The sequence below is a fragment of the Suricata suricatta genome, chromosome 17, assembly GCF_006229205.1.
Source record: "Suricata suricatta isolate VVHF042 chromosome 17, meerkat_22Aug2017_6uvM2_HiC, whole genome shotgun sequence".
Taxonomy (NCBI): Eukaryota; Metazoa; Chordata; class Mammalia; order Carnivora; family Herpestidae; genus Suricata; species Suricata suricatta.
In genome coordinates, this window is record NC_043716.1 from 58,541,401 (window position 1) to 58,564,860 (window position 23,460).

A 23,460-nucleotide genomic window follows, 5' to 3' on the forward strand; every position below is an offset into this window, starting at 1 on the left:
CGGCTTCGCGCTTCCCCTCGCGGCTCTCGTCCCGGGCTCGGGGCGGCTCTCGCGTTCGGCCCGCCTCCGCAGCGGCCTGGCCCTATGGCGCCTCAGCGGAGGGGTGCGCCCAAGGCGCCCGAGGGCAGCGGGGCGGCAGGGCGCCGGCGCCCGAACAGGTACAGGGCGGTGCGGGCAGAAAAGAGCTACGGCTGGGGGGTGGGGGCGGGGTCGTGTTGTGGGCGTGGTTAGACGAGGGGCGGGGCCTCGGGAGAGCGTGCTGCGCAGCTGGGCAGACATCCCCCCCCCCACGCAAGGTATCTGTGATCCCTGTTTAAAAAGAGCAGGTATCCACTCAACGTGGTCTGACAATGATGTGCCCAGCTTAGGATTTATTTAGTCGGAATTCGTTTTATTCATATAGCACTGCAAAGAGGTGAGGCACATATAAAAATAAGTCAGATTCCCTGCTTTTCAAGATTAATTACATGCTTAAAGAAAGGATACCTTGATCTTTTCTTACTTTTTGCAAATTCTTTAAGCCCTATAGTCACTAAGTCTTTCCTAGACAACAGAGCATACAGCTTCTTAGTTACACACCTGCACATGCACACATACTCATACTCGGACATGAGACGCACACATGGGCACATACACGGACTTGGATGTGCACCCACACATGTATATAACATCAGCAGTTACATTAGTTAGTTAGACGTACAGTTAACCCAGGTTGTGCAAAAAGGGTCTTAATTGGGAATCATTTTCATTGTGCTTGTAATTCTCTTCTTGGCTGGCTTGTGGGTTTCACGTCCTATGGATGGACATATACCAGGGGCACATGTGTGGTTCTGGAGAGTCACTTTTGATTGCAGGGAATGTGATTGGCTGCATAGATTCAGGTTCTCCATGGGCCTGGGAGGGACCCTGCTTATCTTGTAGCCAGTACAGGGCACAGTGAGCCCTGCTTGGCCACATGGGGCTAGGGGCCACACTCCCCACCATATCCTCTCAGGCTGCAGCTGCCTCTGGATTGGTTGAGAGTAGTTCTGATGTCTGTCAGGGCAGGAGCAGTTTAAGGCTTGTTGTGCTTGAGTGTGGGCATGGTCCTTGGTCATTGTGACCTACTTTTCCGCACATGTGAGTGTGGTTGTGTTTTGTCCTCAGCACGAAGCATGTCCGGGCAGCACGGGAGGTGCGGAGGAAGTGGCTGGGGACCACCATCCTGGGGGCCTGTGCCGTGCTTGCTGGGCTCCTGCTCTGGAGCAGCCGGGGGGGTGATGATGACGTCACGGAGGTCCTGGCTCACCATAGGGAGATCCTGCCTGGCAGGTTCATTGAGGTGCCCTGCTCAGAGGACTATGACAGTCACCGAAGGTTTGAAGGTAGGTGATGCAGCTGTGGTCTGGGAAAGAGTTGCATGTGAACATGGAACGCGGTGCATTTGAGATGTGTCGGTCTTTTGCTGTAGCAACGTGGTGGGGGCCAAGGGAGTACAGTCAAGCTTTCCCTCCTTCTGGTCGGTTAACCCACTCGTAGGCTGGGAAGCGCAGGGGCAGGCCTGCTGGTCACTGGAGTGCCCCCACACTGTGGGCACTGTCTGACGGAGGAGACAGATTGCTTGGAGGGACATAACAGAATTGAAAAAGCAGGGATGAGAAAGTTGAAACCAGAAAAGGCATTAGCTGTGGAGTGTCATTGGGTGTATTCGCTGCAGAAATTGTTGCAATGAGAAATGTCCCTACCAGAAGGCCTTCCCCCTGTCATGTAGTGTGTCCCCTCCTGGAGGGCAGGAGGTGAGTGGTGTGCAGAGGTGGCCACCTCCCTTGAGTTCAGCACGCTGGAGAGCGCATGGCCCGGGGCCCTGTAGGCTTTATCTCCTGCATGTTCCTTGATGCCGGGACTCTTTCTCAGTTTTAAAAACCTAGCCTGTGCCACTGGGCTTTAAAGACAGAATTCAGTTAATTTTTTAATTCAAAGCAATGCTTTGGACCTGAACTGGGAGACGATTGCCGAGTCTTTCCACCGAGGGGCGCTGTGGTGACGCGCTCCAGTGGGGATTACCTCCCCATGACTCCCTCAGCCTTTCCCTCTTTCCCTCTGTGTCCCAGGTCTTGAGAGAGTATTTTTTCAAGTAGTTAGAACCAAAATGTTTATTCTTGCCCATTTAATGATAGTTTAGCCAAATTAAAACAGTTTGCGTGAGGAGAGGGGAATGGGGGGTTATGACTTAACGGGCACGGGGTTCCAGTTTGGGATGTTGAAGACATTCTGGAGATGAATGGTGGTTTGGCACAACCGGATGAATTTACCTGATATCCTTGAACTTTTACACTTAAAAATGGTTAGAATGGGGGTGCCTGGGTTCTCACTCGGTTAAGTGTCCGACTTTGGCTCAGGTCATGAACCCTCAGCTCATGATTTCGAGCCCAGCAGTGGGCTGTCTTGCACTCAGCACAGAGCCTGCTTCCCATTCTCTGCCTCCCGCTCTCTCTGCCCCTCCCCAGCTTGCACTCTGTTTCTCTCTCAAAAATAAATAAACACTAAAAATTTTTAAAAATTGATTTCTGGGGCACCTGGGTGGCTCAGTTGGTTAAGTATCTAACTTCAGGTCAGGTCATGATGTCACAGTTCATGAGTTTGAACTGTGCCGACATCGTCTGACAGCATCGAGCCCACTTCTGATCCTCTGTACCCCTCTCTCTCTGCCCCTCCCCTACTTGTGATCTCTCTGTCTCTCTCAAAATAAATAAATAAACCTTTAATAAATTGTTACATTTTAAAAAAACATTGGTCTTTCACCTAATTGTGTTGTAGGTAGATAAGATAATGTCTGTGATATGGATCCTCTGATGTTGTCTCAGACTTTTGTGTTTTTGCAAATGTTCCATGTATACTTGGAAAAATGTTTCCTAACGGTTGCATGCAAAGTTCTATGCAATTCTCCTAGTCTCCTACCTTGTGCACAAGCCTTCTATATCCTCATGGATTTCTGTCTCCACTGTCCCGTCAATTACTGAAGAGGTGTGCAGGAATCTCTACCTTGACTGTGGGTCTGGTAGCTTCTGTCATGTTGGCTGTTTCACATTTGAAATGATACTATCTAGTGCTGCTTGTCAACCTTCATCTTCCTGGTGAATTGTTCTATCACCTCTGGATATGACCCTCTTTTTCCCTATAATGATTATTTTGCCTTAAAGTGTATTAGTTATACAGATATCATTCTCCAAGCCTTCTTTTTTTAAAAAATTTTTAGATGTTTTTAAATTTATTTTTGAGAGACAGAGAGAGAGACAGCATGAGCAGGAGAGGGTCAGAGAGAGAGGTCGATGCAGAATCTGAAACAGGTTCCAGGCTCAGAGCTAGCTGTTAGCACAGAGCCCGATGCGGGGCTTGAACCCATGAACTGTGAGATCATGACCTGAGCCGAAGCCAGACGCTTAACCAACTGAGCCACCCAGGTGCCTTCCAAGCTTTCTTTTGGTGATCACTGTATTTGCTTTTATTTTTAACCCTTCTGTGTCATTATATTTAGGGAGTGACCCTTATAAAAAGCATACACCTAGTTTTTGTTTGTAATGAAAACATCTGTGTCAGTAGGATTGTATTTAGCCTTCTGGAACTGAGGCACCCCTCCCCCACAGTGGCCCCCAAGTAGAAGTTTATTTTCCCCCCTGCAACAAGTCCCCGAGAGAGCCCCCCCCCCCCCCCCCCCCCAGGCTGGCCTGGTGCTCTGTGAGCCCCTCACCACTTGCACTCAGTGTGTGGCTCACATGGTCTCAGGACATTCGCTCTACCTCCAGGCACCAGGCTCACGTTCCAGGCAAGAAGGGGGGAAAAGAATGAAAAATTAAAGGTCCCGAGAGTGTCCCACGGTTCCATCTCATTGGCCAGGACCTGTTCGTGACGCATCTGGTATGAGAGAGCTGGCCCACTGTAAGTGCTGAAACAGAGAGTTTGCTGAGCCTGTCTCTGATGCTCTGCCTTTTCCTGGCCCCATCTGCCTACCCCCACCCCGTCCCCAACTGGGCTTCTCTTCCCGAATGCCCCTAAGCAGCTGCACATCCTGGTTGCAGGGAGGCAGAGGGAGCTCAGGGTGGCACATGTGGTGAGCAGTTTTGGTGGCAGCATTTGTAGGGTCCCTGGGACAGAACGGTGACTAGAATTACAAACACAGCTTTGGTTGTCTTGGAAGGACTTTCTCACTGGGGCTTAGGAAGGCTGAGTCTGTGGTCACAGATTGTCATGGATGCCACCTCTGGGGTGGCTCAGGAATCTCTTCCCAAGGGTAAGCAAAGGGCCAGATGCTTCCCAGTGTCCGCCTGATGTGGGGCCACCAGGAATATGCTGTGCCCAGTGGGGTGTCAGTGTGTCCTGCACAGGATCCACTTATGCTGAAGAGCCATTGTTGCTTATCTGAAATTCATACTATTTAGGTGTCCTTTTTATTTTATTGTATTTTTTAATGTTTATTTATTTATTGAGGTGGGAGGCAGAAACAGAGGGATAGAGAGAGAATCCCAAGCATGCTCCATGCTGTCAGCTTGGAGCCTGATGTGGGGCTTGAACTCATGAACCATAAGATCATTACCTGAGCCAAAATCAAGAGTCAGATGCTTAACCAACTGAACCACCAAGCACCCCTAGGGGTCCTGCATTTTATTTGCCAAATCTGTCCTCCCAGTACTGTGGAAGGCGTAGCCCCAATCTATAAAATTGTCCCTGGGGAAGGCCAGCTAGTGATAAGTCCTCAACAAATGCAAATGGCTTTGTTGTTGGGGTTCAGCACAGGGTCAGCGTCTCATCTCGCTCATCTCTCTCCAGGCTGTTCCCCTAGGAAGTGTGGGCGGGGCATCACCGACACTGTCATCACCAGGGATGAGGCCCAACGGATTCGCAGGTACCCAAGCCTTTTCTGTCCTGAACAAGTGTGACAGTGGGGCTGGGGGACAGGAAGCAGACAATTCCTACTAAAAAGATGATTTAAAGAAATTCATGTAGAACTCAGTAAGAATTCTCTTGTATGCTTCCAAGGGCAAAGGTAGGCTTTTCCAGTTTCCAGGAGCAAAGGCTGTTGCCCTTAGTGATGTGGCTGGTGATGGAACTGGCCAGAGGCCTAACCGCTCTTCAGGGGAAGTGGTTCTGACCTGTACTGGAGGTGGGGAGGGGGGGATCGTACTTCCATCAGCTGCTGAGGGAGCCCTGGGGCGCCGGTGAGAGACCCCCACAACAGCAGGTGGTCACTAGAGAGCAGTTCAGCCTCTGTGCCGAGACTGGCTGGGAATTAGCCTTTGGCCATCTAGCTGTGAGTCAGGATGGGAGCAGGAAGTCTTAGGTGCAGTTGACACTGGATTTTTCTTTGCTGGGATTAAAAAAAATTTTTTTTAATGTTTACCCATTTTTTGAGAGAAAGAGAGTGAGAGAACAGCATGAGTGGGGAAGGGGTAGGGAGAGGGCGAGACACAGAATCTGAAGCAGGCTCCAGGCTCTGAGCTGTCAGCACAGAGCCCGATGTGGGGTTTGAACCCACGAACCGTGAGATCATGACCTGAGCCAAAGTCGGACAGTCAACCAACTGGGCCATGCAGGCACCCGTAAAAACAAGATCTTAAGGCTTTGATTTTCCAACGAATTGTTCAGATACAAAAGCTGTTTAGACACTCATGCCAAGCACCCAGTAGAGCAGCATGAGGCCCTCGAGCTGCCTTCCTCCTGTGTGTCCATCTGAGGGTGCCAGCAGGGAGATGGGTTGTTGGACAGGGGTCAGTGGTATTTCAGGGGCCAATCTGTCCCGAAGTCAGCTTCCTGGCAAGCTGGGATTGGTCCGTGAAGGTGCTAGAAGCTCTTGCATCTCCAGTGATGTGGATGGTCCTGTTGGGTTCAGCACAGGCCACCGTGGGGCCTCTACCTCCCGAGGTGGTGATTGCAAAGGTGCCCCCCCAGCCTGTGATGACCAGGAGGGGAACCTGTCAGCCCAGAGGGACCCAAAGGGAGTAGTTTAGCCTATTTTAGTGGGTACCAGCTCTCAATGCCGAAGGTGGAAATTAAATATAAGCTCAGTTGTTTCTAAACTGTGTCATGTATGATTAACAAGAGCCATGATGAAATATGGTTGTTTACTCATTTGGCTTTGAAAATTGAGTCTTTTGGTCTAAGTGTGTGTTTATATCATACACATTAAACAGTCTGTTCACATTGCATTAGCCATGCTGGTTCTTATTTGTCCAGCTATATTACAAACAATTCTAACTAAATTCTGACTTACAATGACCTTCCCCCACAGCATAGCCGAGAAGGGGCTCTCCCTGGGAGGATCTGACGGAGGGGTGAGTTCCTGCCTCAGTTTTCTTTCTACCCCTTTATTTATTTATTTTTAAATGTTTATTTATTTCTGAGAGAGACAGGGTGTGAGTGGGGGAGGGGCAGAGAGAGAGGGAGACAGATTTCCAAGCAAGCTCTGTGCCATCAGACAGAGCCCGATGCGGGGCTCAAACCCACAAACCGTGAGATCATGACCTGAGTCAATCGGGCGCTCAACTGACTGAGCCACCCAGGTGCCCCTCTTTCTACCCCTTTAACTTGCTCGTCGTCCAAGGGACAATGGCACTGGATTTGTGGGGCTCTTGGGTGTCCCCCCTTCCCCCATGCCACATTCAGTGGACATGAGAGTGTCCCCTCTCTTCAGGGCGAGTCACAGCAGCCTACTCCAAATCTCATTTGTATTTCTGACACCCAGCTGTGGGTAGATGGATCTGGTCGCAGGCAGTGAGCTGATGGAGGGCGAAGTAGGAGCCCAGTGAGGAGGGTGACAAGTCCTGGAAACAAGAGAAGCAGAAGCGGGAGGGGCTGCTGGGAAATGGTGGCAAACATGCTCCTCAGTCCCCAGGCAGGAGGTCCCCATAGACATGGTGTGGGCACTGTCATCCAGGGGTGAGGGTGCAGGGGGCTCAAGGGTCACAGGAATGCTGCATCTGCCCAGAACCTGGGGATAGGACCTTATTTGGAAAAGGGTTTTTGCAGATGCCATTAAGTTAAGAGTCTTAGGAGGAGATGACTCTGGATTGGAGTGGGACTTCAATGCCAAGTGTCATTATGTGAGAGAGAGTTAGAGGGAGATTTGAGGGAGAAGAGGAGAAGCCATGGGAAGACAGAGACTGAGGTGGAGGGGTGCAACCACGAGCCAAGGGATGCCCAGAGCCACCAGGAGCTGGAAGAGGCAGGAGGAAATCTCCCTTGGGGCCTCCAGAGGGAGTGTGGCCCTGCCCACACCTGGATTTAGGACCTCTGGCCTCTGTAGCTCTGACAGGATAAATGCCTGCTGGTTCGAGCCCCCAGTTGGTGTCAGTTACAACAGCTGCTGGGAACAGAAGGCTAGGGCAGCGCTGTGTCTCACCTGCCTCCCTGAGCAGCCTCTGTCCCTGAGAGCACCGCACGTTAGCGTGCCTTCCCACGTGGTGTCCTGAACGTGGGTCACCCCGTGAGTCGGGCTGTGGAAGATCAGTCCCTTCTGCATTGTTTGGTGGTCCTCCATGGAGTGCTCCTCAGCAGCAGGGGGGTGGATGTAGACACGATGGCACGAGAAAACCACAGAGTGGTCATGCTGAGTGGAAGGAGCCAGACCCAAAAAGAGTGCATCCCACATGATTGCATTCATGGATAATTCTAGAAAATGTGAATCACTCTGTGATGGCAGGAAGCAGATCAGTGGTTGCCTGGGTAGGGAGGGGCGGGTGGAGAGAGGCAGGAGGCAGGACGGCCAACGGGTGGAAGGACATTTTGGGATGTGGTTGTTCTCTTGGTGATGGCTCACGGGCTTGTGTTGTGTGGTCCTGTTGCACCTCACCACGGCTGAAGGAGGGACGGTGGGAGGGATGTGATTCAGCTGCAGGAGTTCACAGAACTGTGGACTGTTTTCAGAAAAGCGGAGTAGGCAGGAGACGAGATCTGTCCTATACATACCCTGGGTCCAACCTTCCTGAAACCCAGCATTGTCTCCCTGACCCAGGGTGAGCATAGGATGGATCTCAGTGGTGTTTACCTTTGGCGACTTTCAACCCCTGTCACCCTGTGCTCGGTGCACGTCTTTTCCAGGCATCCATCCTGGACTTGCACTCAGGAGCCCTGTCTGTCGGGAAGCACTTTGTGAACCTGTACAGGTGAGAGCCCAGAGGGGCTGCGACTATTTCTGTGTGGTGTGACCTTACACCCTTGTGCAGTTCTTAGGCAGGAAGTGGGAGGTGCAGGGTCCTTGTTCACCAGCTGCAGGGAATAGTTTAGTGCTACACCCAGGGGACGCTTCCTGAGGCCGAGGGATAGTGAGAGGAAGGGGGCGGGAACGGGTGAAGTGGGGTGAAAGGCAGGCCAGGTTCTGGGGCCAGGAAGAGCTGACAAGAGTCAAGGCACTCTGATCCTCCCTAATGCCAGGGAAGCAAAAATTCTCCCAGCCTTGCTGAATGATGCCCTCACTCTGCTGGTATTGACTTCCCTCCCTTTTAATCACTGTAGAAAGAGAGCAGTTAGGACAATCTAGTTTTCAGGGAACTGCTAGTTAATTGGAGGAAACACTGAGTTTAAAGGAAATAAGAAAAATATGAAAATGTTATATAATAAAAGATTAACAAATGTTTAATGAGGCATTACATTTATTAATGCTTTATTTTTTCACAGATACTTTGGAGATAAAATACAAACTGTCTTCTCAGAAGAGGACTTCCAGCTGTACCGGTGAGGAGGAAAGGGGTGAGGAGGTCAGATATGGAGGCAGGTGCAGTGGGCTAAGTGGGGAGGGCCTAGGGTTTGTGTGTCTGGGAGCCCAGCCCAGCCGGGGGTGGATCCCAAGTGTGCCCCGCCCATTGGCATCACCCACTCCACTGGCCCCTCCCACCAGCCCACCCCGCCCCCATCCTTGCCTTGCCGATTAGCCCAGGGCCCACTCCATCTAGTTCACAGTCACCAGTACTAGCCCTACCCATCACACACCCTAGACCACCCCCACCCCATCCTTACCCCACTCACTAACCCCACTCACTCCACTCCATCCATGCCATGCTCTCCTCTTTTGCCCTGCCCACCCCAACCCTCCCAGGGCCCACGACAGGCCTTCCCCACCATCACCCTGGCCAGGCCACGCGCACCCACCAACACTTAGGCCAGGGCCTGACCTAGGCCATACCTACCTCCTTGGCCCTGGTCACACCCACTCCATCATTACTGTGTCCCCTTCCCCCTGGGGTGGTGCCTACCCACTTACACCCACCCTGTCGAAGCCCGCCTCTGACCACACCTTCCAGTCCATGGACCACTGGTCACACCCACACAATCCATGCTTCGACAGCACCCTCAAAGATTACCACCCATCCATACCCACTGACCATGCCCTAGCAGCACCCCCTTCCAACCCCCTCCCCACCCCCCAGCCCCTGGCTTGTCGCAGGCATGTTGTAAACAGAGGGTCTGGTGAACAGTGAAATGCACAGTTCACTTAGTTGGAGTCGGGCAGGTGGGTGAAGAGGTGGTACCTATCTGCCCCGGGGAGGCCAGGGAACCCAAGGACTGGGTGAGCGGCAGCAGAAATACTGAGGGGAGGGGGTGGTCTGCACTGGTCTATTCTCCCGGCTCCGAGGTTTCCTTCTTCCCCTGGCTCCTTCCCAGTTCTCTGTGCAGTCAGGGCAGGAATCTACTCGTGCATTCTGTTCTGGTGAGCAACACACAGGGCTGCCGCCTCCGCAGCTGTGGGTCTGGCCAGCCCGTCGCTCTCACAGACCCATGGAGGCTGCATGTGCCCCTCAGCCCAGGGCTATTCTCCAGCCTTCACAATAGCTCACAAGTACGGAGGCAGATCCAGCCTCAGGTGGGGCCAGCAGCTCCTGTAACCACCCTGCAGGACTGTGCCCACTCGCCAGTCACACCACACATGCAGAGCCAGGCCCTCACTCAGTACCATCAGACACAGCCCTCCTGTCCTGGCAGCTTCCCCACTGGGGTGGGGTGTTTCTTTGTTTTTGTTCTGTTTTATGTTTTATCTTGGGGGGAGGAGAAGGGTACAGAGAGAGACCGAGAATCCCAAGCACATGCCGTGCTGTCAGCACAGAGCCTGACTTGGGTTTCCATCCCATGAACTGTGAGATCATGACCTGAATCCGAAATCTAGAGTCCAGCTCTCAGCCAACTGAGCCACCCAGGCGCCCCAGGAGTTTTTTTCTTAATTAAAACTTTTAAGTTTTAGATAATCAAGACTTAAGCATTGTTTTGAGAAATAGCACAGGGAGAGCCTGTGTTCCCTTCACCCAGGTTTCCCTGACTATGACCACTTGGTGGAAGAGCAGGGCATCGCCCCCAGGGTGCGGCACTAGTGCTACTTACTGTTTGCTCAGATTCCCTGCTTTCACCTTATTTGTGTGAGTGTTTGCAATTCTGTCACCCGTGTGACCCGCCAGTGTGACCTGCCAGTCACGGCACCAAGTATCCCATCACCAGGCAGACCCCATTTTGCCCTTGTGTGTCCTCAGCTCCCACACCCATGCCCGACCAGCACCCTCAAAGAGGGGCGAGTGGGCACAGTCCTGCAGGGCGGTTACATGAGCTGCTGGCCCCACCTGAGGCTGGATCTGCCTCCGTACTTGTGAGCTATTGTGAAGGCCGGAGAACAGTAGCCCATCACTACTGTAGCCTCCTGGGCTGGAAACACAGCTGCTGCTTCCCCTCAATTACGTTTCCAGAGACATAGCTAGAAACGTATGTGTGTGCCTGTGTGTGCAGGTAGGTTGGTGTGTGCTTGTGTATGTAGGTAGGTACTTGTGCACATGTGTGTTGGTACATACATGTGTGCACACATGTGTAGGGGTGTATGTAGGTAAGTGTGAGCGTGTGTAGGTAGGTATATGTGTACACACGTGTGCAGGCATGTATGTAGGCAGATGTGCACATGTGTATAGGTAGGTGTGTGTGTGTAGGTACATGTGTGTGCATGTGTGCAGGTAGGTACGTTTGTGCGTGCGTGTAGGTGTGCATGCAGGTATGTGATGTGTGTGCACGTGTGAGTACATGTGTGCATGTGTGTAGACATGTAGGTAGGTGTGTGTGAAGGTACATGTGTGCAGGTCTGTAGGTAGGTGTGTGCATGTGTGTGTGCAGGTAGGTACGTGTGTGTAGACGTGTGTAGGTAGGTGTGTGTGTCCACCTGTCAGACGTGGGCAGCCTGTCTGGCACTGCTCTCCTGCATCCTGGCCTCCCAGGAGCTCCCGTGGAATGGGCTGTGCAGGTCAGTGGCGGTCCCGGGAGGGTGGTGCCCCCACCGTGAGTGCCCATGTGGTGAATCATGCCTCGGGGCACCCCGCCACACAGCCACATGTGTAGGGCTGGGAGCCTGGACCCCCGGACATGCCAGGGAGAGGCTGGTGTCTTGGGGGCAGCACCCCTCTGCCTCGGTGGGAAGGGCCCCAGCCCCTGAGCACACATGGTGCAGCTTTCAGTACAGGGCCGAGGTCGTCCTCCAGGCCTCTCTGTCAGGAACACTCGCACCCTGTGCAGAGGACCGCTCGCCCCCACGGCTGCTTCCGTCCTTCCCCACAGACAGGGCCCCAGTGGGCCGGGAGCTGTGGCCATCCCTCAAGGAGCCGGTGCCCAGGGCCCTGGTCCTGCACACGAGGCACCATCACACGTGTGCGGGCTGTCACATGTGCATCTGTCCGTCTTGCTGCTTTCCCGCAGCCTGGGTCTCTCTGTAGTGTGGCGCTGCGTGGGCTCTGTGGGGCCCGGGGAGGTCTCTCCTCTGAGGCTGCGCTGCTCCTGGGTGATGCCTGTGTCCTCTCTCCAGGGACGTGCGGCAGAAGGTACAGCTCACGATCGCCCAGGCCTTTGGCATCAACGCATCCTCGCTGCACCTGACCAAGCCCACTTTCTTCTCCCGCATCAACAGCACCCAAGCTCAGACGGCGCATGACGAGTACTGGCATGCACACGTGGACAAGGTGAGCACCCGCCCTCCCGCATGGGCCCTGGAGGCTTGCCGTGGTTGTCGAGCTGCCTGCCTGGGCTTCTGAGCCCCCACCTCGGCCTTTCTGTGGTTGGGGCTCTACATGTCGTCTCTGATGTTCAGGGTGCATCCTGAGCTCCGAGGATGTATATGGGGGGTGGGGGAGACCCATCCCCAAGTGATGGTGAAAAGTGCTTTAAGAAGTGGTGGGGGCCATGGCACCCTGTCCTCTGTGGCCATCTCCACTGTCGCTGTGAGCCTCACCGTGTGCCACCTGGGCAGCCTTCTGTTGCCCCCACGCTGCAGGTGGCCTCTCCTCGAGCCTGCTCTGCCTCCCCATTCCACCTCCTCACGGAAAGACCTCTGGACCACTCAGGACCGTCCTTGCTCTGCTGTTCTCGATCCATGGTGTTGACCAACTGCAGGAGGAGTTGGCCCCCCTTTCCCTTCCCCGTTCCCTCACCCCTGCACACCCACAGTCTCTCCACATCCTCCCAGGGAGACTTGCCTCAGGAGACACCCAAGGGCTGCAGTGTGCTCAGGTTACCCAGGACAATCCCTCATGTCCATACATGCTGGAAAAAAAGAAGCAAGTGGAAAATACCCAGGAAGCTCGGGGTGAGCGATGAGGCAGGTGGGATGCATGCTTGCAGATGTGGCATCGGCTTGGAGACCCAGCCAGACGCCTGGCGTCTCTTTCATCTCAACCGAGTTTACAGAGGAGGCACCACGCGTGGCCATGAGCACCTGTGTGTGGTTAGTGAAACTGAGGACCCCGATATGTAATCAGCTCAAGCCAGCGTGAACAGAAGTGCGTCTGTGGCCAGCAGCTTATGTGTGGACCTGCGCCGCTCTGAGACTCCACCAGATTCAGGCTGGGAGTGTGGGGTTTCTGGCCTCCAGGCAGCAGGCAGTGTGCTCAGACGCCAGCCCTATCCAGCCATGATGGAGCCCCGCCCCTCCACACCTCGTGGCATTAGCAGCTGTTGACCTGTTGGTAAACACTGTCAGGTCATCATGGGGAACGGGGTGAGACCTTTGGTGTAAGATGATCGTGGACACTGTAGAGGCAGAAGAAGGTGTTCTAGCGCTGAGGGCAAAGACGGTGTGTGTGGAGGACACACAGATACGTCCAGCATATGGAGAAGGGGCCCCTCGTGTAGGCCAGAGTCCAGATGGATGTCCTGCCTGACGGAAGGACAGCGGTTCACACACCAGGAAGAACCGGTTCAGGAGAAACAACTCTGAGTGTGCCCTGGCCACATTCTCAAAGATCATACTCTTCAGGTGGGAAGAGACAAGCCTATGACACGTTGGCTGCCACAGACTCTCCAGTGATGCTCAGAGCCAGGAGGCCATGGAAGGTCTGCAGGAGCGAGGGCAGCACCAGCCAAAGATCGCTCATGTGTGGACGTGGCAAGAAGACGTCCTCAGATGCAAGAGAATGGAATGTGCCACCTGGTCCTGATCCGTGGGGCTCCCGTCTCCAACTCAGGACGGACACCCCAGCAGAGCCCACCACTCCCGGCTTCCTTCTTACCCCGGTCCCTGGTTTTCATGTGAGCTTTGGGGGGGTCCTGTGCAGTGTTGGGGGGGTGGGTGGGTACGAGAGGATCGGGCTCCTGGGCCCCTCCCACTGCACCTGGGTCTCTCTTAGGTTTCCATGGCTCCTGTATGGTTTTGACTCATGTGGAGTTTGCTGCTGAAGATGTTGGAGAAACGTCCCCTGGGGGATCATGATGTTCGTTTGGTGAACGGACACCAGATGAAGGGAAGCTGAGATGGGGTCCTGGGGGGACTGTGGAGCTGAGCCCAGGCATGTAGAGAGTCCAGCTTCACGTGGCCTGGTACCGAGGACACGAGGTGATGTTGGGTCTCATTGGTTGGCCGCTTAGTGTCAGGAGATGACTGTTGTCATGGTGATGGGGGTAAAAATGGGGGCGGGAGAAGGCTCTTCGAGCCTTGGTCACAGGAGATTGGCCTGGGGGTTTTGCATCCTGTTCTCATGATGCCTACAGGTGCTGGTAAAATCTTGTAAGCCTGGCTGTCAGCCCAGCAGCTTTGAGGCGGGGGTCGGGCTGCACGTCAGTGCTGGCAGGTGATGCTCTCAGACCTGCCGTTACTCTTCCTCTCCTACCCCAGACTTGCTAACTGAATGATTCATCAGCCTCGAAAACATTATGTGATTAAAATTCCTTGATTGTGGACTTCACTATCTTTGCATGAAAAAAAGTGCATCTCTTGCTAATTCCCTTTATTAATTATTAATGCTCTTTGTCCTGATCTGTGTGAGTAGTGAAGCCCTTGGAAAATGGCACCTTCCCTGCATATTACAGACAGTTAGCTCCACCTCAGCAGCCGGAGGTTTTAAACCAAACCCTGAAGGTGTCACATTGAAAACAGCGTGTCTGTATTCAGCCCTGGCCTGCAGTGGCTTCAAGGGGTCCCTTCTGTCTCTGACTTCAGGGCATCTAAGGAAACAACAGCCGCCCCTCTTTCCATTCCTTTGTCCAGGTGGGAGTGGGGATGGATTATCAGGGGGTCCGTGTCAGACGTGCCCCTCCTCTACATGCACTGCCCAGATTTCTTCCAAATGGGCGTCTACACAAAGAGGGTCAGACACAAAAGGACAGATCCTGTGGAATCCCACCACTATGAGGTCCCTAGAGTTGTCAGAAGGGTGGACGCCGGGGGGCAGGGGGCAGGGGGCAGGAGTGAGCGTGTAATGGGGCAGTTTCAATTTGGGAGGATGGAGTTCTGGAGACGGGGAGGTTGGTGGCACAATAGTGAGAGTGCACCTGCTGCCCCTGGCCGCCTCGGGCTGCGAACTGAAGGTGGTGAAAATGGTAGGTCTGTGGCACGTGGTTACAATGATAGGTCTGTGTCATGTGGTTAAAATGGTAGCTCTGTGGTGCGTGTTATTTTACTAGAGTTAGGAACAAAGGCTGGCGTCGCCCAGCATCTGAAAGAGCAAAAGCACCTGCTGTTGCCGCCGGTGCAGGAGACAGGCCCTGCTGGTCAGTGAGGACATGGCCACCATCCTGGGAGTCACCAGGGCTTGTCTGCCCTGCGTCCCGCACATGCTGCCTTTGTGGAAGACAGCTGTCCAGGCGTTTGGGCTGTGTCGGAGTCCCAGCAAACACACAACCGAGGTGTTTCTGAAGTCGAGAGGGCAGTGAGTGGCCTCCATTAGGTGTCCGTGTGTTGTACGCTGACCTCTGAAGACCGAGCACTGTGTCCTGGGCTCGTGTGCCCCACGAGTCCTTGATGGTGATGGGTTCCCTCTGCTCTGCCCACAGGTGACCTACGGCTCCTTCGACTACACCTCGCTGCTCTACCTGTCTGACTACCTGGACGACTTTGGCGGAGGTAGATTTGTGTTCGTGGAGGAGGGGGCCAACAAAACCGTGGAGCCAAGGGCAGGTAGGGCCCTCTCGAGGCCTCCCCAGCCTTGCAGGGAGGTGGACAGGCGATGCTGCATTGGCCTGGACACACCTGCTGGTCCTCAACACCCAGGGGCCCCATCATCCACGGTCACGGCTGCCACGGCACAGCAGTTTCCAGAGCCCGCCCCTCCCTGGTCCACAGTGCATTCCTGCTCTGTACCTCCCCAGGGGGACTCAGCAGCTTCTGTGAGGCAATATTCCCGACCTGATAATGTTGATAACAGCCCTGTGCACTGGGACCTGCCTCCCCAGACCAGGTGGTGCCCACGGTCCCCAGCACAGCGTGGATACTCAGAGTTGCCCGGTAAGGAGGTGCTTTGCAGATGAAGTGGCCTTCCCTTCTAGCACTGTGGGGAAGGGTGGGGCCTTAGCCCCAGCCCGGACTCACAGACAGTCCCGGCCCCTTGGCTCTGGCCAGTGCCTTCCAGCTGCTGCCATGCCTCACCTATTCCTGTGGCATCGCCCTCACCCACTCACTGGGCTCCTGGTGGCTGGGAGCTTCAGACCAGGGAGCTGCCTGGGGCAGGCCCTAAGCTGGTGGGTCCAAACTGCTCCTGGTAGTAGCTCTGAGTTGGACATCAAGTGGCTTGGAAATCAAAAGGCATAAAAAGCAAATACAACAGCTCAGGGTTTTCTCTCCTCCCTCCGTGGCATGAACACAGGAAGAGGTGCAGACCTGGGCTCCTTCAGCCGGCAGGTGGCGCCCTGGATGCCCTGGACACCCTGCGGCTCCAAGGGTTAACGCATAAACCAGAGAAGCTTCTGCCGCTGAAGCTGTCACATGAAGCTGTCACATGAGCACGTGCTGTTGCCCAAGAGAAAAGGACATGCAGGATTACAGACACGGAGACTGTCTCACATGCTTGGTTACTCAGTCTCTGAGCTAAGTCTCTAAGTCATCTACTGAAGAATGTAAAAAGCCAGAAAGTACCTTTTTTCTGAATTCTGAAATGTTTCATGTTTATAGAACTGGGTGTGCAGTACAACTCGATGCACCCCAGGGGGACATGGCCCTGGGGACTCTCCCCTGGGAGAGCCACCACTGGGGGACACGGTTCTGGGAGAGGTGGCCCTGGGGGATGTGGTTCTGGGGGCCCCATTTTGGGAGCCCCACCCACCAATGTAAATGTTACAGGTCTGTCTTGCTCTTTGCCTGGTGTGGTGACTTAGTGGCATTGACCCCTGGGCAGATGGTGATTTCATCCTCTGCTGATAATTTCCTTGTGGTTCTGATGACGAGCCACCCTTCACTGGGTTTTTCAGAGCATTTCTACGGCACCTACCCTTACCTTAATTACTGTGGACTTTTCATTTGTCAGAATCAAGTGTAGGACTTTACTTCTGGGATATCAGGAGAGGGGCTTAAATAGAATTGTGCAGCTGGTGCTGGACTTTTCTCTACAGGTTATCAGACTGGCATTTGATGGGGTTCGAGGGCCTCTGTCCAGGTGGACAAGATGAGAGGCAGCCACACTATTTTATACCATTCACCATGCTGTCCCCGCCTGGGGCTCAGCAAGGCACATGTGTCCCCACAGACAGCATGGGAGCTGGCCTTTGACTCCAGGAGAGACGCATGCCAGCTCCCCCACCGATGAGGCCAATTTCAATGTTATCGTTCTTGCCTTGGGCAGTCTCTTCTCTCTAATCCACAGGAAAACACACACTGCCTTACATTTTCCCACTCATTCATTCTTTCCAGGACCCTCATTCCTTTTTGTAGACCCGGATTTTCAATGGGGACCCTTTTTCTTCCGCCTTAATGCTCCTGGCCGCACAGGTCTGCTGGCAGTGGCTCTTCCGCAAATGCCCTCATTTCACCTTTTCTAACATATTTCCACTGGCTCTGAAATTCTGGATTGATAGAATTTTTCTTTCTCTGTAGAAACATCATTTTATATTCAGGTTCCATTCTTGCTGAAGGAGAGCTGCTGTCAGGGTCACTGCCCCTGTGGTCACTGTCTTTTTTCTCTGCTGCTTCCAAGATTTTCCTAAATCATTCATTTTGCCTGTTTGACTGGGATGGGCCTCGGCATAGACTGACTTACGTTTATCCTACCTGGGGTTGGCTATGCATGTTGGATTAGAAGCCAGTTTTCTGCCATGTTCGGAAAAGTTTGGGTCATCATTGCCTCAAGTCCTCTTTTTCTGTCCCAATGTGAACTTCTGAGACTCCAGCAGCATGAGTGGCAGAAGGCTTTGTATTGTCCCAAGGTCCTATTCCCCACTCTTCAGTGCCTCTGTCTACAAACCGTGGACATGCTGGAAGGGACACCGAGACTCCAACTCTTACTGTGCATCCACGGATGCTTGAGAACTGCATCTGTCTGCACAGGGGCAGAGAGGGTGGATGGGCATGGGAGGCGGTCGGCCACTATGCAGACAGGCCTGGCTGCTGTCCTGTGTTTTAAGTCTGAATCAAAGTGCAAGAGACCAAGAATGAGATGTGTTTTTAAAACATAAGTCTCGGAGCACTTGGGAGGCTCAATCAGTTAAGCGTCTGGCTTTGGCTCAGGTCCTGATCTCACGGTTCATGGGTTCAAGCCCCGCATTGAGCTCTGTGCTGAAGGGTCATAGCCTGGAGCCTGCTTTGGATTCTGATTCTCTCTCTCTCTGTGTCACTCCCCAACTTGCTCTCTGTCTCTCTCAAATAAACATTAAAAAAAATAAATAAATGTAAGTCTCAGAAAGTGTGGCTGGTCCGGATTTCCTGGGAAAGCTTTTCCTTTCCATGGAGGTGGCTTGGCTGGTCCAGATGTGGGGGCGGCACTGAGTGTGAGCTCCAGAAGCCCCCAGGCTCACACTCATGTGTTTTCCCATGCATCCACCATTTCTTTTGCTCTGTTGTTTCCAAGCAGAGCCCGGTTCTCTGTGTACAGCTAGAAAGCAGCGCGTGTCTGATATGGATTCTCCTCTCCTTTGCAAAGATTACAGTCAGTTTGCAAGTATGGAAGGAGGCAGTCAACTGTCCAGCAGTGGTTTTGTGTTTTGTTGTTGTTGTTGTTTGGGTTTTTTTGTGTTGTGTTTTTTTGTTTTTTGTTGTGTTTTATCTTAGAGAAGAAACAGAGAGAGAGTGAGAGAGAGAGAGAGAGAGAGAGAGAGAGAGAGAGAGAGAGAGAGAGAGAATAAGTGGGGGAGGGGCAGAGGGAGAGGGAGAGAATCCCAAGCAGACTTCATGCTCAGCGCAGAGCCTGACACAGGGCTCAATCCCATGACCCTGGGATCATGACCTGAGCTAAAATCAGGAGTCAGACACTCAGCCAGCTGAGCCCCCCAGGTGCCCCTCCAGCAGTAACTGTGAAGGGAATGTGGTTGTCATGGGGCATAGCACTTGCTGAATCTCGGGTTCCTCCATCATGGCTTTGTAATGATCAGCTTGCTTGTAAAAAATTTTACAGCACTGTGTGCAAGGCCAGTTAAAGACAGAAGCAGTTGGACATGGAATTGTCTGAAAATGGATGAGTTAGAGGGCCCCCTACTTTGAACTCCCAGAAGCTGCTTTTCCCCAGGTCTTCACCCTTTGCTCTGCTTGAAGGGAGCTGATGAGGCATTGGACATTTTGTTTTCACATGTCTTTCCTGATTCTTTGTTAAAACATTGCAGTCACTCCTCAGAGTTTGGTATTGTCTGACATGGGCTTAGAACCTAAAAGGCTGTGACATGTGGGCCTGGGAAGGTCACATGGCCTGTTGGGGTGCCCTGGGTATGCTGGCAGGATCTGGCCCCCATGTCTGGGCCCGCCCACTAAAAGAGGGCCGGGCTGGGGGCTGGGGTGCCCCTTACACACAGAGACCTCCTGCTGCGGCCATTCCCATGGTGGACGCACCTTTCTGGTCTCCTGGTTTGTGGTGTGCATGCCAGCATGTGTGTAGCCTCTGGGTCATTTCCCTCTTCTTTCTTTTGTCCCAGGCCGCGTGTCCTTCTTCACCTCGGGGTCTGAGAACCTGCACCGTGTGGAGAAGGTCCACTGGGGCACCCGCTACGCCATTACCATCGCCTTCACCTGCAACCCTGACCACGGCATTGCAGACCCTGAGTTCATGTAGCCCTGGCCACGGCGCTCTCGCACTCCGAAGTAGCCACACTGAGCAGAACGCCCTCCCCCCTGAGTTCAGCCCATTTCCTTTTGAACACGGTGCCTTATGAGTCATCCTGGATTTTGATTTCTTGATGTTTCAATAATTTTTTGTCTGTAAGTAAATTAGGGGAAGCAGCTCTTCACAGCCCAAGTGTTGTGTGTTTGCTTCGGTGTGCTGTTGATATCACGCCCAGAAACTGGCAGCGACCCTTCCTTAAGAGGAGATCCCAAGGCCCTGGGTGGAAATTCCCATTTGTGAACTGATGGTCATTTGCCTGGGGCTCAGCCAGATTCATCCATCAAAGACTGACTTTTGAAAGTGGATGATGTCATGACATCTATGGAAGGTCCAGTTGAGTGCACGGCTCTTGAAGACGCACTGAGGGCCGAGGACTGAAGACATCAGGGGTGTGGGTCCGAGTCCTGCCTGATGAAGCATCTTCCAGAAACCAAGCCAGTCAGGCCCCGCAGGAGGCCCCATGATGCCCTGGATGGGCGGCAGGGCATGGGGGAGGCCATGTGGGGCGGTGGAAATCAATTCCCCAGATGGCACGTATGATCTGGGAAGCACCGGCAAAGCATAGAGCAGCAGATCAGACAAGTAGGGATTCAAGGCCAAGCAGGGGACAGGACACCAGTAAACCAGCCTGCAGCTGAACTTCAGGCCCCCAGGCTCCAGGGGGCTGTGGGGGAAGGAAGGGGCATCATTGATTGCTCGTCCAGACCCTTTTGGACTGACTGATGTAAATACCAGTGTTCAACTTGATCTCGAGTTTCAGTAGAGGCCAGTGCAGGGCCCACTGCCTTCCCTGAATCCAGGTAGCTCCTCCCTGGGAGGCGCTCCGCAGGCTCCTGTTCACCAGCCCAGCCTCCCACCTGCCACGCTCCCCACCTCACCCCCACCTGCTGTGTGGGGGGCCCGCAGAGTGGTGGGGGAGGGTCCGCAGCCCGTGACCAGACCCCGTCCCCCCACAGATCTGCAGCCCTGCCTCGACGTTCCTCTGGGTCCACACCTTGGAGGCCAAGCAGACACAAACAGAGCTGGGGGTGCAGGCAGTGCCTCATCCTAAGGAGGCCTCACTGTGGGCATCGCGGGTGCCATCCCCATCCCCGCAGACCCACGAGGCGGGGGCTTGTGACCTTGCTGCAGTCACACAGCCAGCCATTGCCCCGCTTGAGCTCTCTGGGTTTCCGAGGCCTGAGGGCATTGCCTGTCTCCTCTTGTGCCCCTCGATAGAGAAGACAGACGTGAGGGGGGTGGCATTCCTGGAACATTCCCATGAGGGTGAGGATAGGTGCCACCCGGGGTTTCCACGTGCCTAGGGTGGGTTACTGGACCAAGGCTTTGTCCCCAGGAAAAAGTTGGCCACATGTTTACAACTGCCCACGCTTCCCGGGTCCCCAGCCCCCAGAACAGACCCCAACCACACAGCCAAGACCGTCCTTACCTGTGAGGCTGCCAGGGGCTGGCAGAAGCAGGGCAGTGGGCCTTTCTGTGCCTGCCTCTGTGGGGCCAGTGTAGGTGGGGGTGGGCTTGGCTGTCCATGAACCAGCACCGAGGCCTCATGTCCAAGGTGCGTGGGTCATCGCCCAGACACACTGTTCAGGCGCCTTGGGGCACAGACCCCTCAGCTGGGTCAGGACCCAGCTATGAGACCCCAGCTGGTACCCCAACCTCACTGTCTGCTCAGCCACCCAGCCCTGTGCTGCCCAAAACGAGGGCACACATGCGCATGTCCAGCACTTCTCCTCACCCCTAAAGTCACCAACCCCAGGGCCTCCTCCTGACCGTCTGGAAGGTTTGTGGCTGCCAGCCGCCTACTGCCCAAACTGGCATGCGGTGGGCACAAGCTGTCCACCTCTGTTCTGTCCAATGGCTGTGAGCTGGGGGAGGGAGGGTGCAGAACAGGAAGGGGGAGGGAGGGTAGGCAGAGTACAGAAACCCAGACACCCTCCCCTGTCAGGCCCCAGGCCCAGCCCTCACTCAGCCCCAAGCCTCTTGGCTCATGGCAGCCTTGGGATTTCATGCTAACACATAGCTTTGGGGTGAGACGCTGCAGGGGGCCTGAGGCCGACAGAGGACAAAGATGGCTGAGTACCTGCCCCCAATCCCCACCTGGGGCCCCATGTGGCCTGGCAACCCCCACGTCCAGGTATGAAGGAGGAAGAACTTCATGAAAGAGGGGAGCAGTGGTGTGCTTGCCAAGGGGGCCGTGGGGACCAGGAAATGCACACGTGGAGGGAGGGCAGGGTGGGGCCGGCTGCTGGCCAGGGGCTCCTTAGGCCATCCTGGGGGGTGGGGAGGCAGATCGGAGCTGTGAGCCTGGGGTCCTGGCCTGGGAAGCTCAGGGCATGGGGCTCCCCTATGGGGCCTCGGTGGGTTCTGGGAGGACTGCCCCCCTCCCTCCCAGCATGGGGCTGGGCACCAGCCAGCCTGGAAGAAGCAAGTCTGGAGCTCCTGGCTGTGGGCTGCTGGCAGCCTTGCTTCCTGCTAGAGTGTCATCTGTCTGGAATTCTGATGGAAAAATGTGCCCTGGCACTGGCGCTCCTGGATTCCTGGTTTGGTGGTTTGTGGGTGTTGGAGGCCCGGGCTGGACTCTGGCCACATCTGCCTCCCCCTGCATGGGGTGGGGGTTCCCAGCTTCTGCTAGCCACATGCTCCTCCCCTTCTCGTGCCTGGTGGGGATTGGGGCACAGCAGCCCCACAGCTGGGGGTGCTCTCTGGGTGCTCTCTCTAGGGGCCAAAGGAGTCCCAGCATCCTGTCCCCCAAGGCTGGCCCTTTACGTGACATAGATGAGGAACAGCTGTCAGCTGGGTGTGCACAGGTGTTGAATCGGGTGTGTTCAGCCTCTGCAGAACCGCTCAGGATGCCCTCCCGGACGGGGCCCCACACAGCACCCCACGAGCACTGGCACTGACGCTGCCGCTCCCCCACTCTGCGAGGGCCCGTCTGGTGAGCACGGTCTCCAGCAGCTGAGAGCTGCCCAGGCAGGTGAACAGTGGTATCTGCTGGTTTAGGTGCAGCTCGCTTCCCAAAGAATGAGTTAATGGAAAGATTAGGAATACAGGGCACTCTGAAGTGTGTGTTTCTTGTTGATTGATAACCTCCAAAGTGCAGCAGCCCTGGGCGTGCCTCCCGGTGACATAGAGTCCGTGGGTGACTCTCCCTGGGCCAGGCTGGGCTCTTCCTGCCCTTGCCCTGGGACCCTTGTGAGGTGGCAGGGCAGGACTCCTGCCAGCCACCCTCTGGGGGGCTGAGAGCACCTGAAAACCCCCCTCCAGTCCCCGTGGCCAGGCCACGGAGGTGATCGGCAGCCAGCATCTGCCAAGCCCAAGCCGTCTGGAGACCAAGAGGCAGGAATGTGCCTGTGCCTGGTAAACCCATCATCCCCACTGGGCTCCGGAGCCCAGACGCCTGCCCGCCGCCTCCTGGGAAGGGAAGACTCTGGTTGTGAAATCTTCCGGCTTCTGGTTTCTTCCCCATCTCCCTCCAGCCCCCTCCACCACCTCCTGGAAGACAGAAGAAATAAGGAAGGGTAGTGGGTCCCCAGTCAAGGAACACAGTTTACTCTTTCATTCATTCCTCACTGGGTGCCAGACCCTCCACGGTCCTGTTTGCAGGGTCCCACAGCCTGCCTGGGATTCTGTCCCCTCCCTGTATTTTTTCCAAGAGCTGAGGAGGTCTGAGGGTGGAAGACTTGGAGAGGGGGTGCCAGGGGATGAGGCAGGGCAGGGAAGACCCCTGAGGCCTGATATTCGACCCCTCTCCTAATGAGCACCAAATCCCAGCCCATCATTGTTCCACTGCTCACGCCCCCACCTACAAAGTCCTCTCCCGTCCCAGCCCCCTCCCCCTTACCCCAGGTTCAAGCCAGTCCTGAAGACCAAAGTCCAAATTCATGAAACATTCAATCTGAGGGAGAGGATTTGAGTCCACCTGTAGGTGACAGGTGTCATGGCCGAGACTGGACGCACAAGTCCA

The 23,460-nt window shown here is 54.6% G+C and overlaps 1 protein-coding gene across 2 annotated transcripts in view; it reads left to right on the top strand.

The window, feature by feature from the left end:
* Positions 1 to 19,625, top strand: part of OGFOD3 (2-oxoglutarate and iron dependent oxygenase domain containing 3) — a 19,787-nt gene extending 162 nt beyond the window's left edge. Inside the window, exons 2-10 of one of the 2 annotated variants that reach the window (XM_029926964.1) lie at positions 1 to 158; positions 1,147 to 1,364; positions 4,804 to 4,879; positions 6,263 to 6,305; positions 8,071 to 8,135; positions 8,647 to 8,703; positions 11,795 to 11,948; positions 15,253 to 15,376; positions 19,309 to 19,625. In XM_029926964.1, coding sequence (XP_029782824.1) covers positions 85 to 158; positions 1,147 to 1,364; positions 4,804 to 4,879; positions 6,263 to 6,305; positions 8,071 to 8,135; positions 8,647 to 8,703; positions 11,795 to 11,948; positions 15,253 to 15,376; positions 19,309 to 19,445 — 948 coding nt within the window. In that variant the 5' untranslated portion in view covers positions 1 to 84 and the 3' untranslated portion in view covers positions 19,446 to 19,625. The remainder of the gene's footprint in view (positions 159 to 1,146; positions 1,365 to 4,803; positions 4,880 to 6,262; positions 6,306 to 8,070; positions 8,136 to 8,646; positions 8,704 to 11,794; positions 11,949 to 15,252; positions 15,377 to 19,308) is intronic. The other variant, XM_029926963.1, reaches the window with a different exon arrangement.
* The last annotated feature ends 3,835 nt before the right edge of the window (positions 19,626 to 23,460 follow it).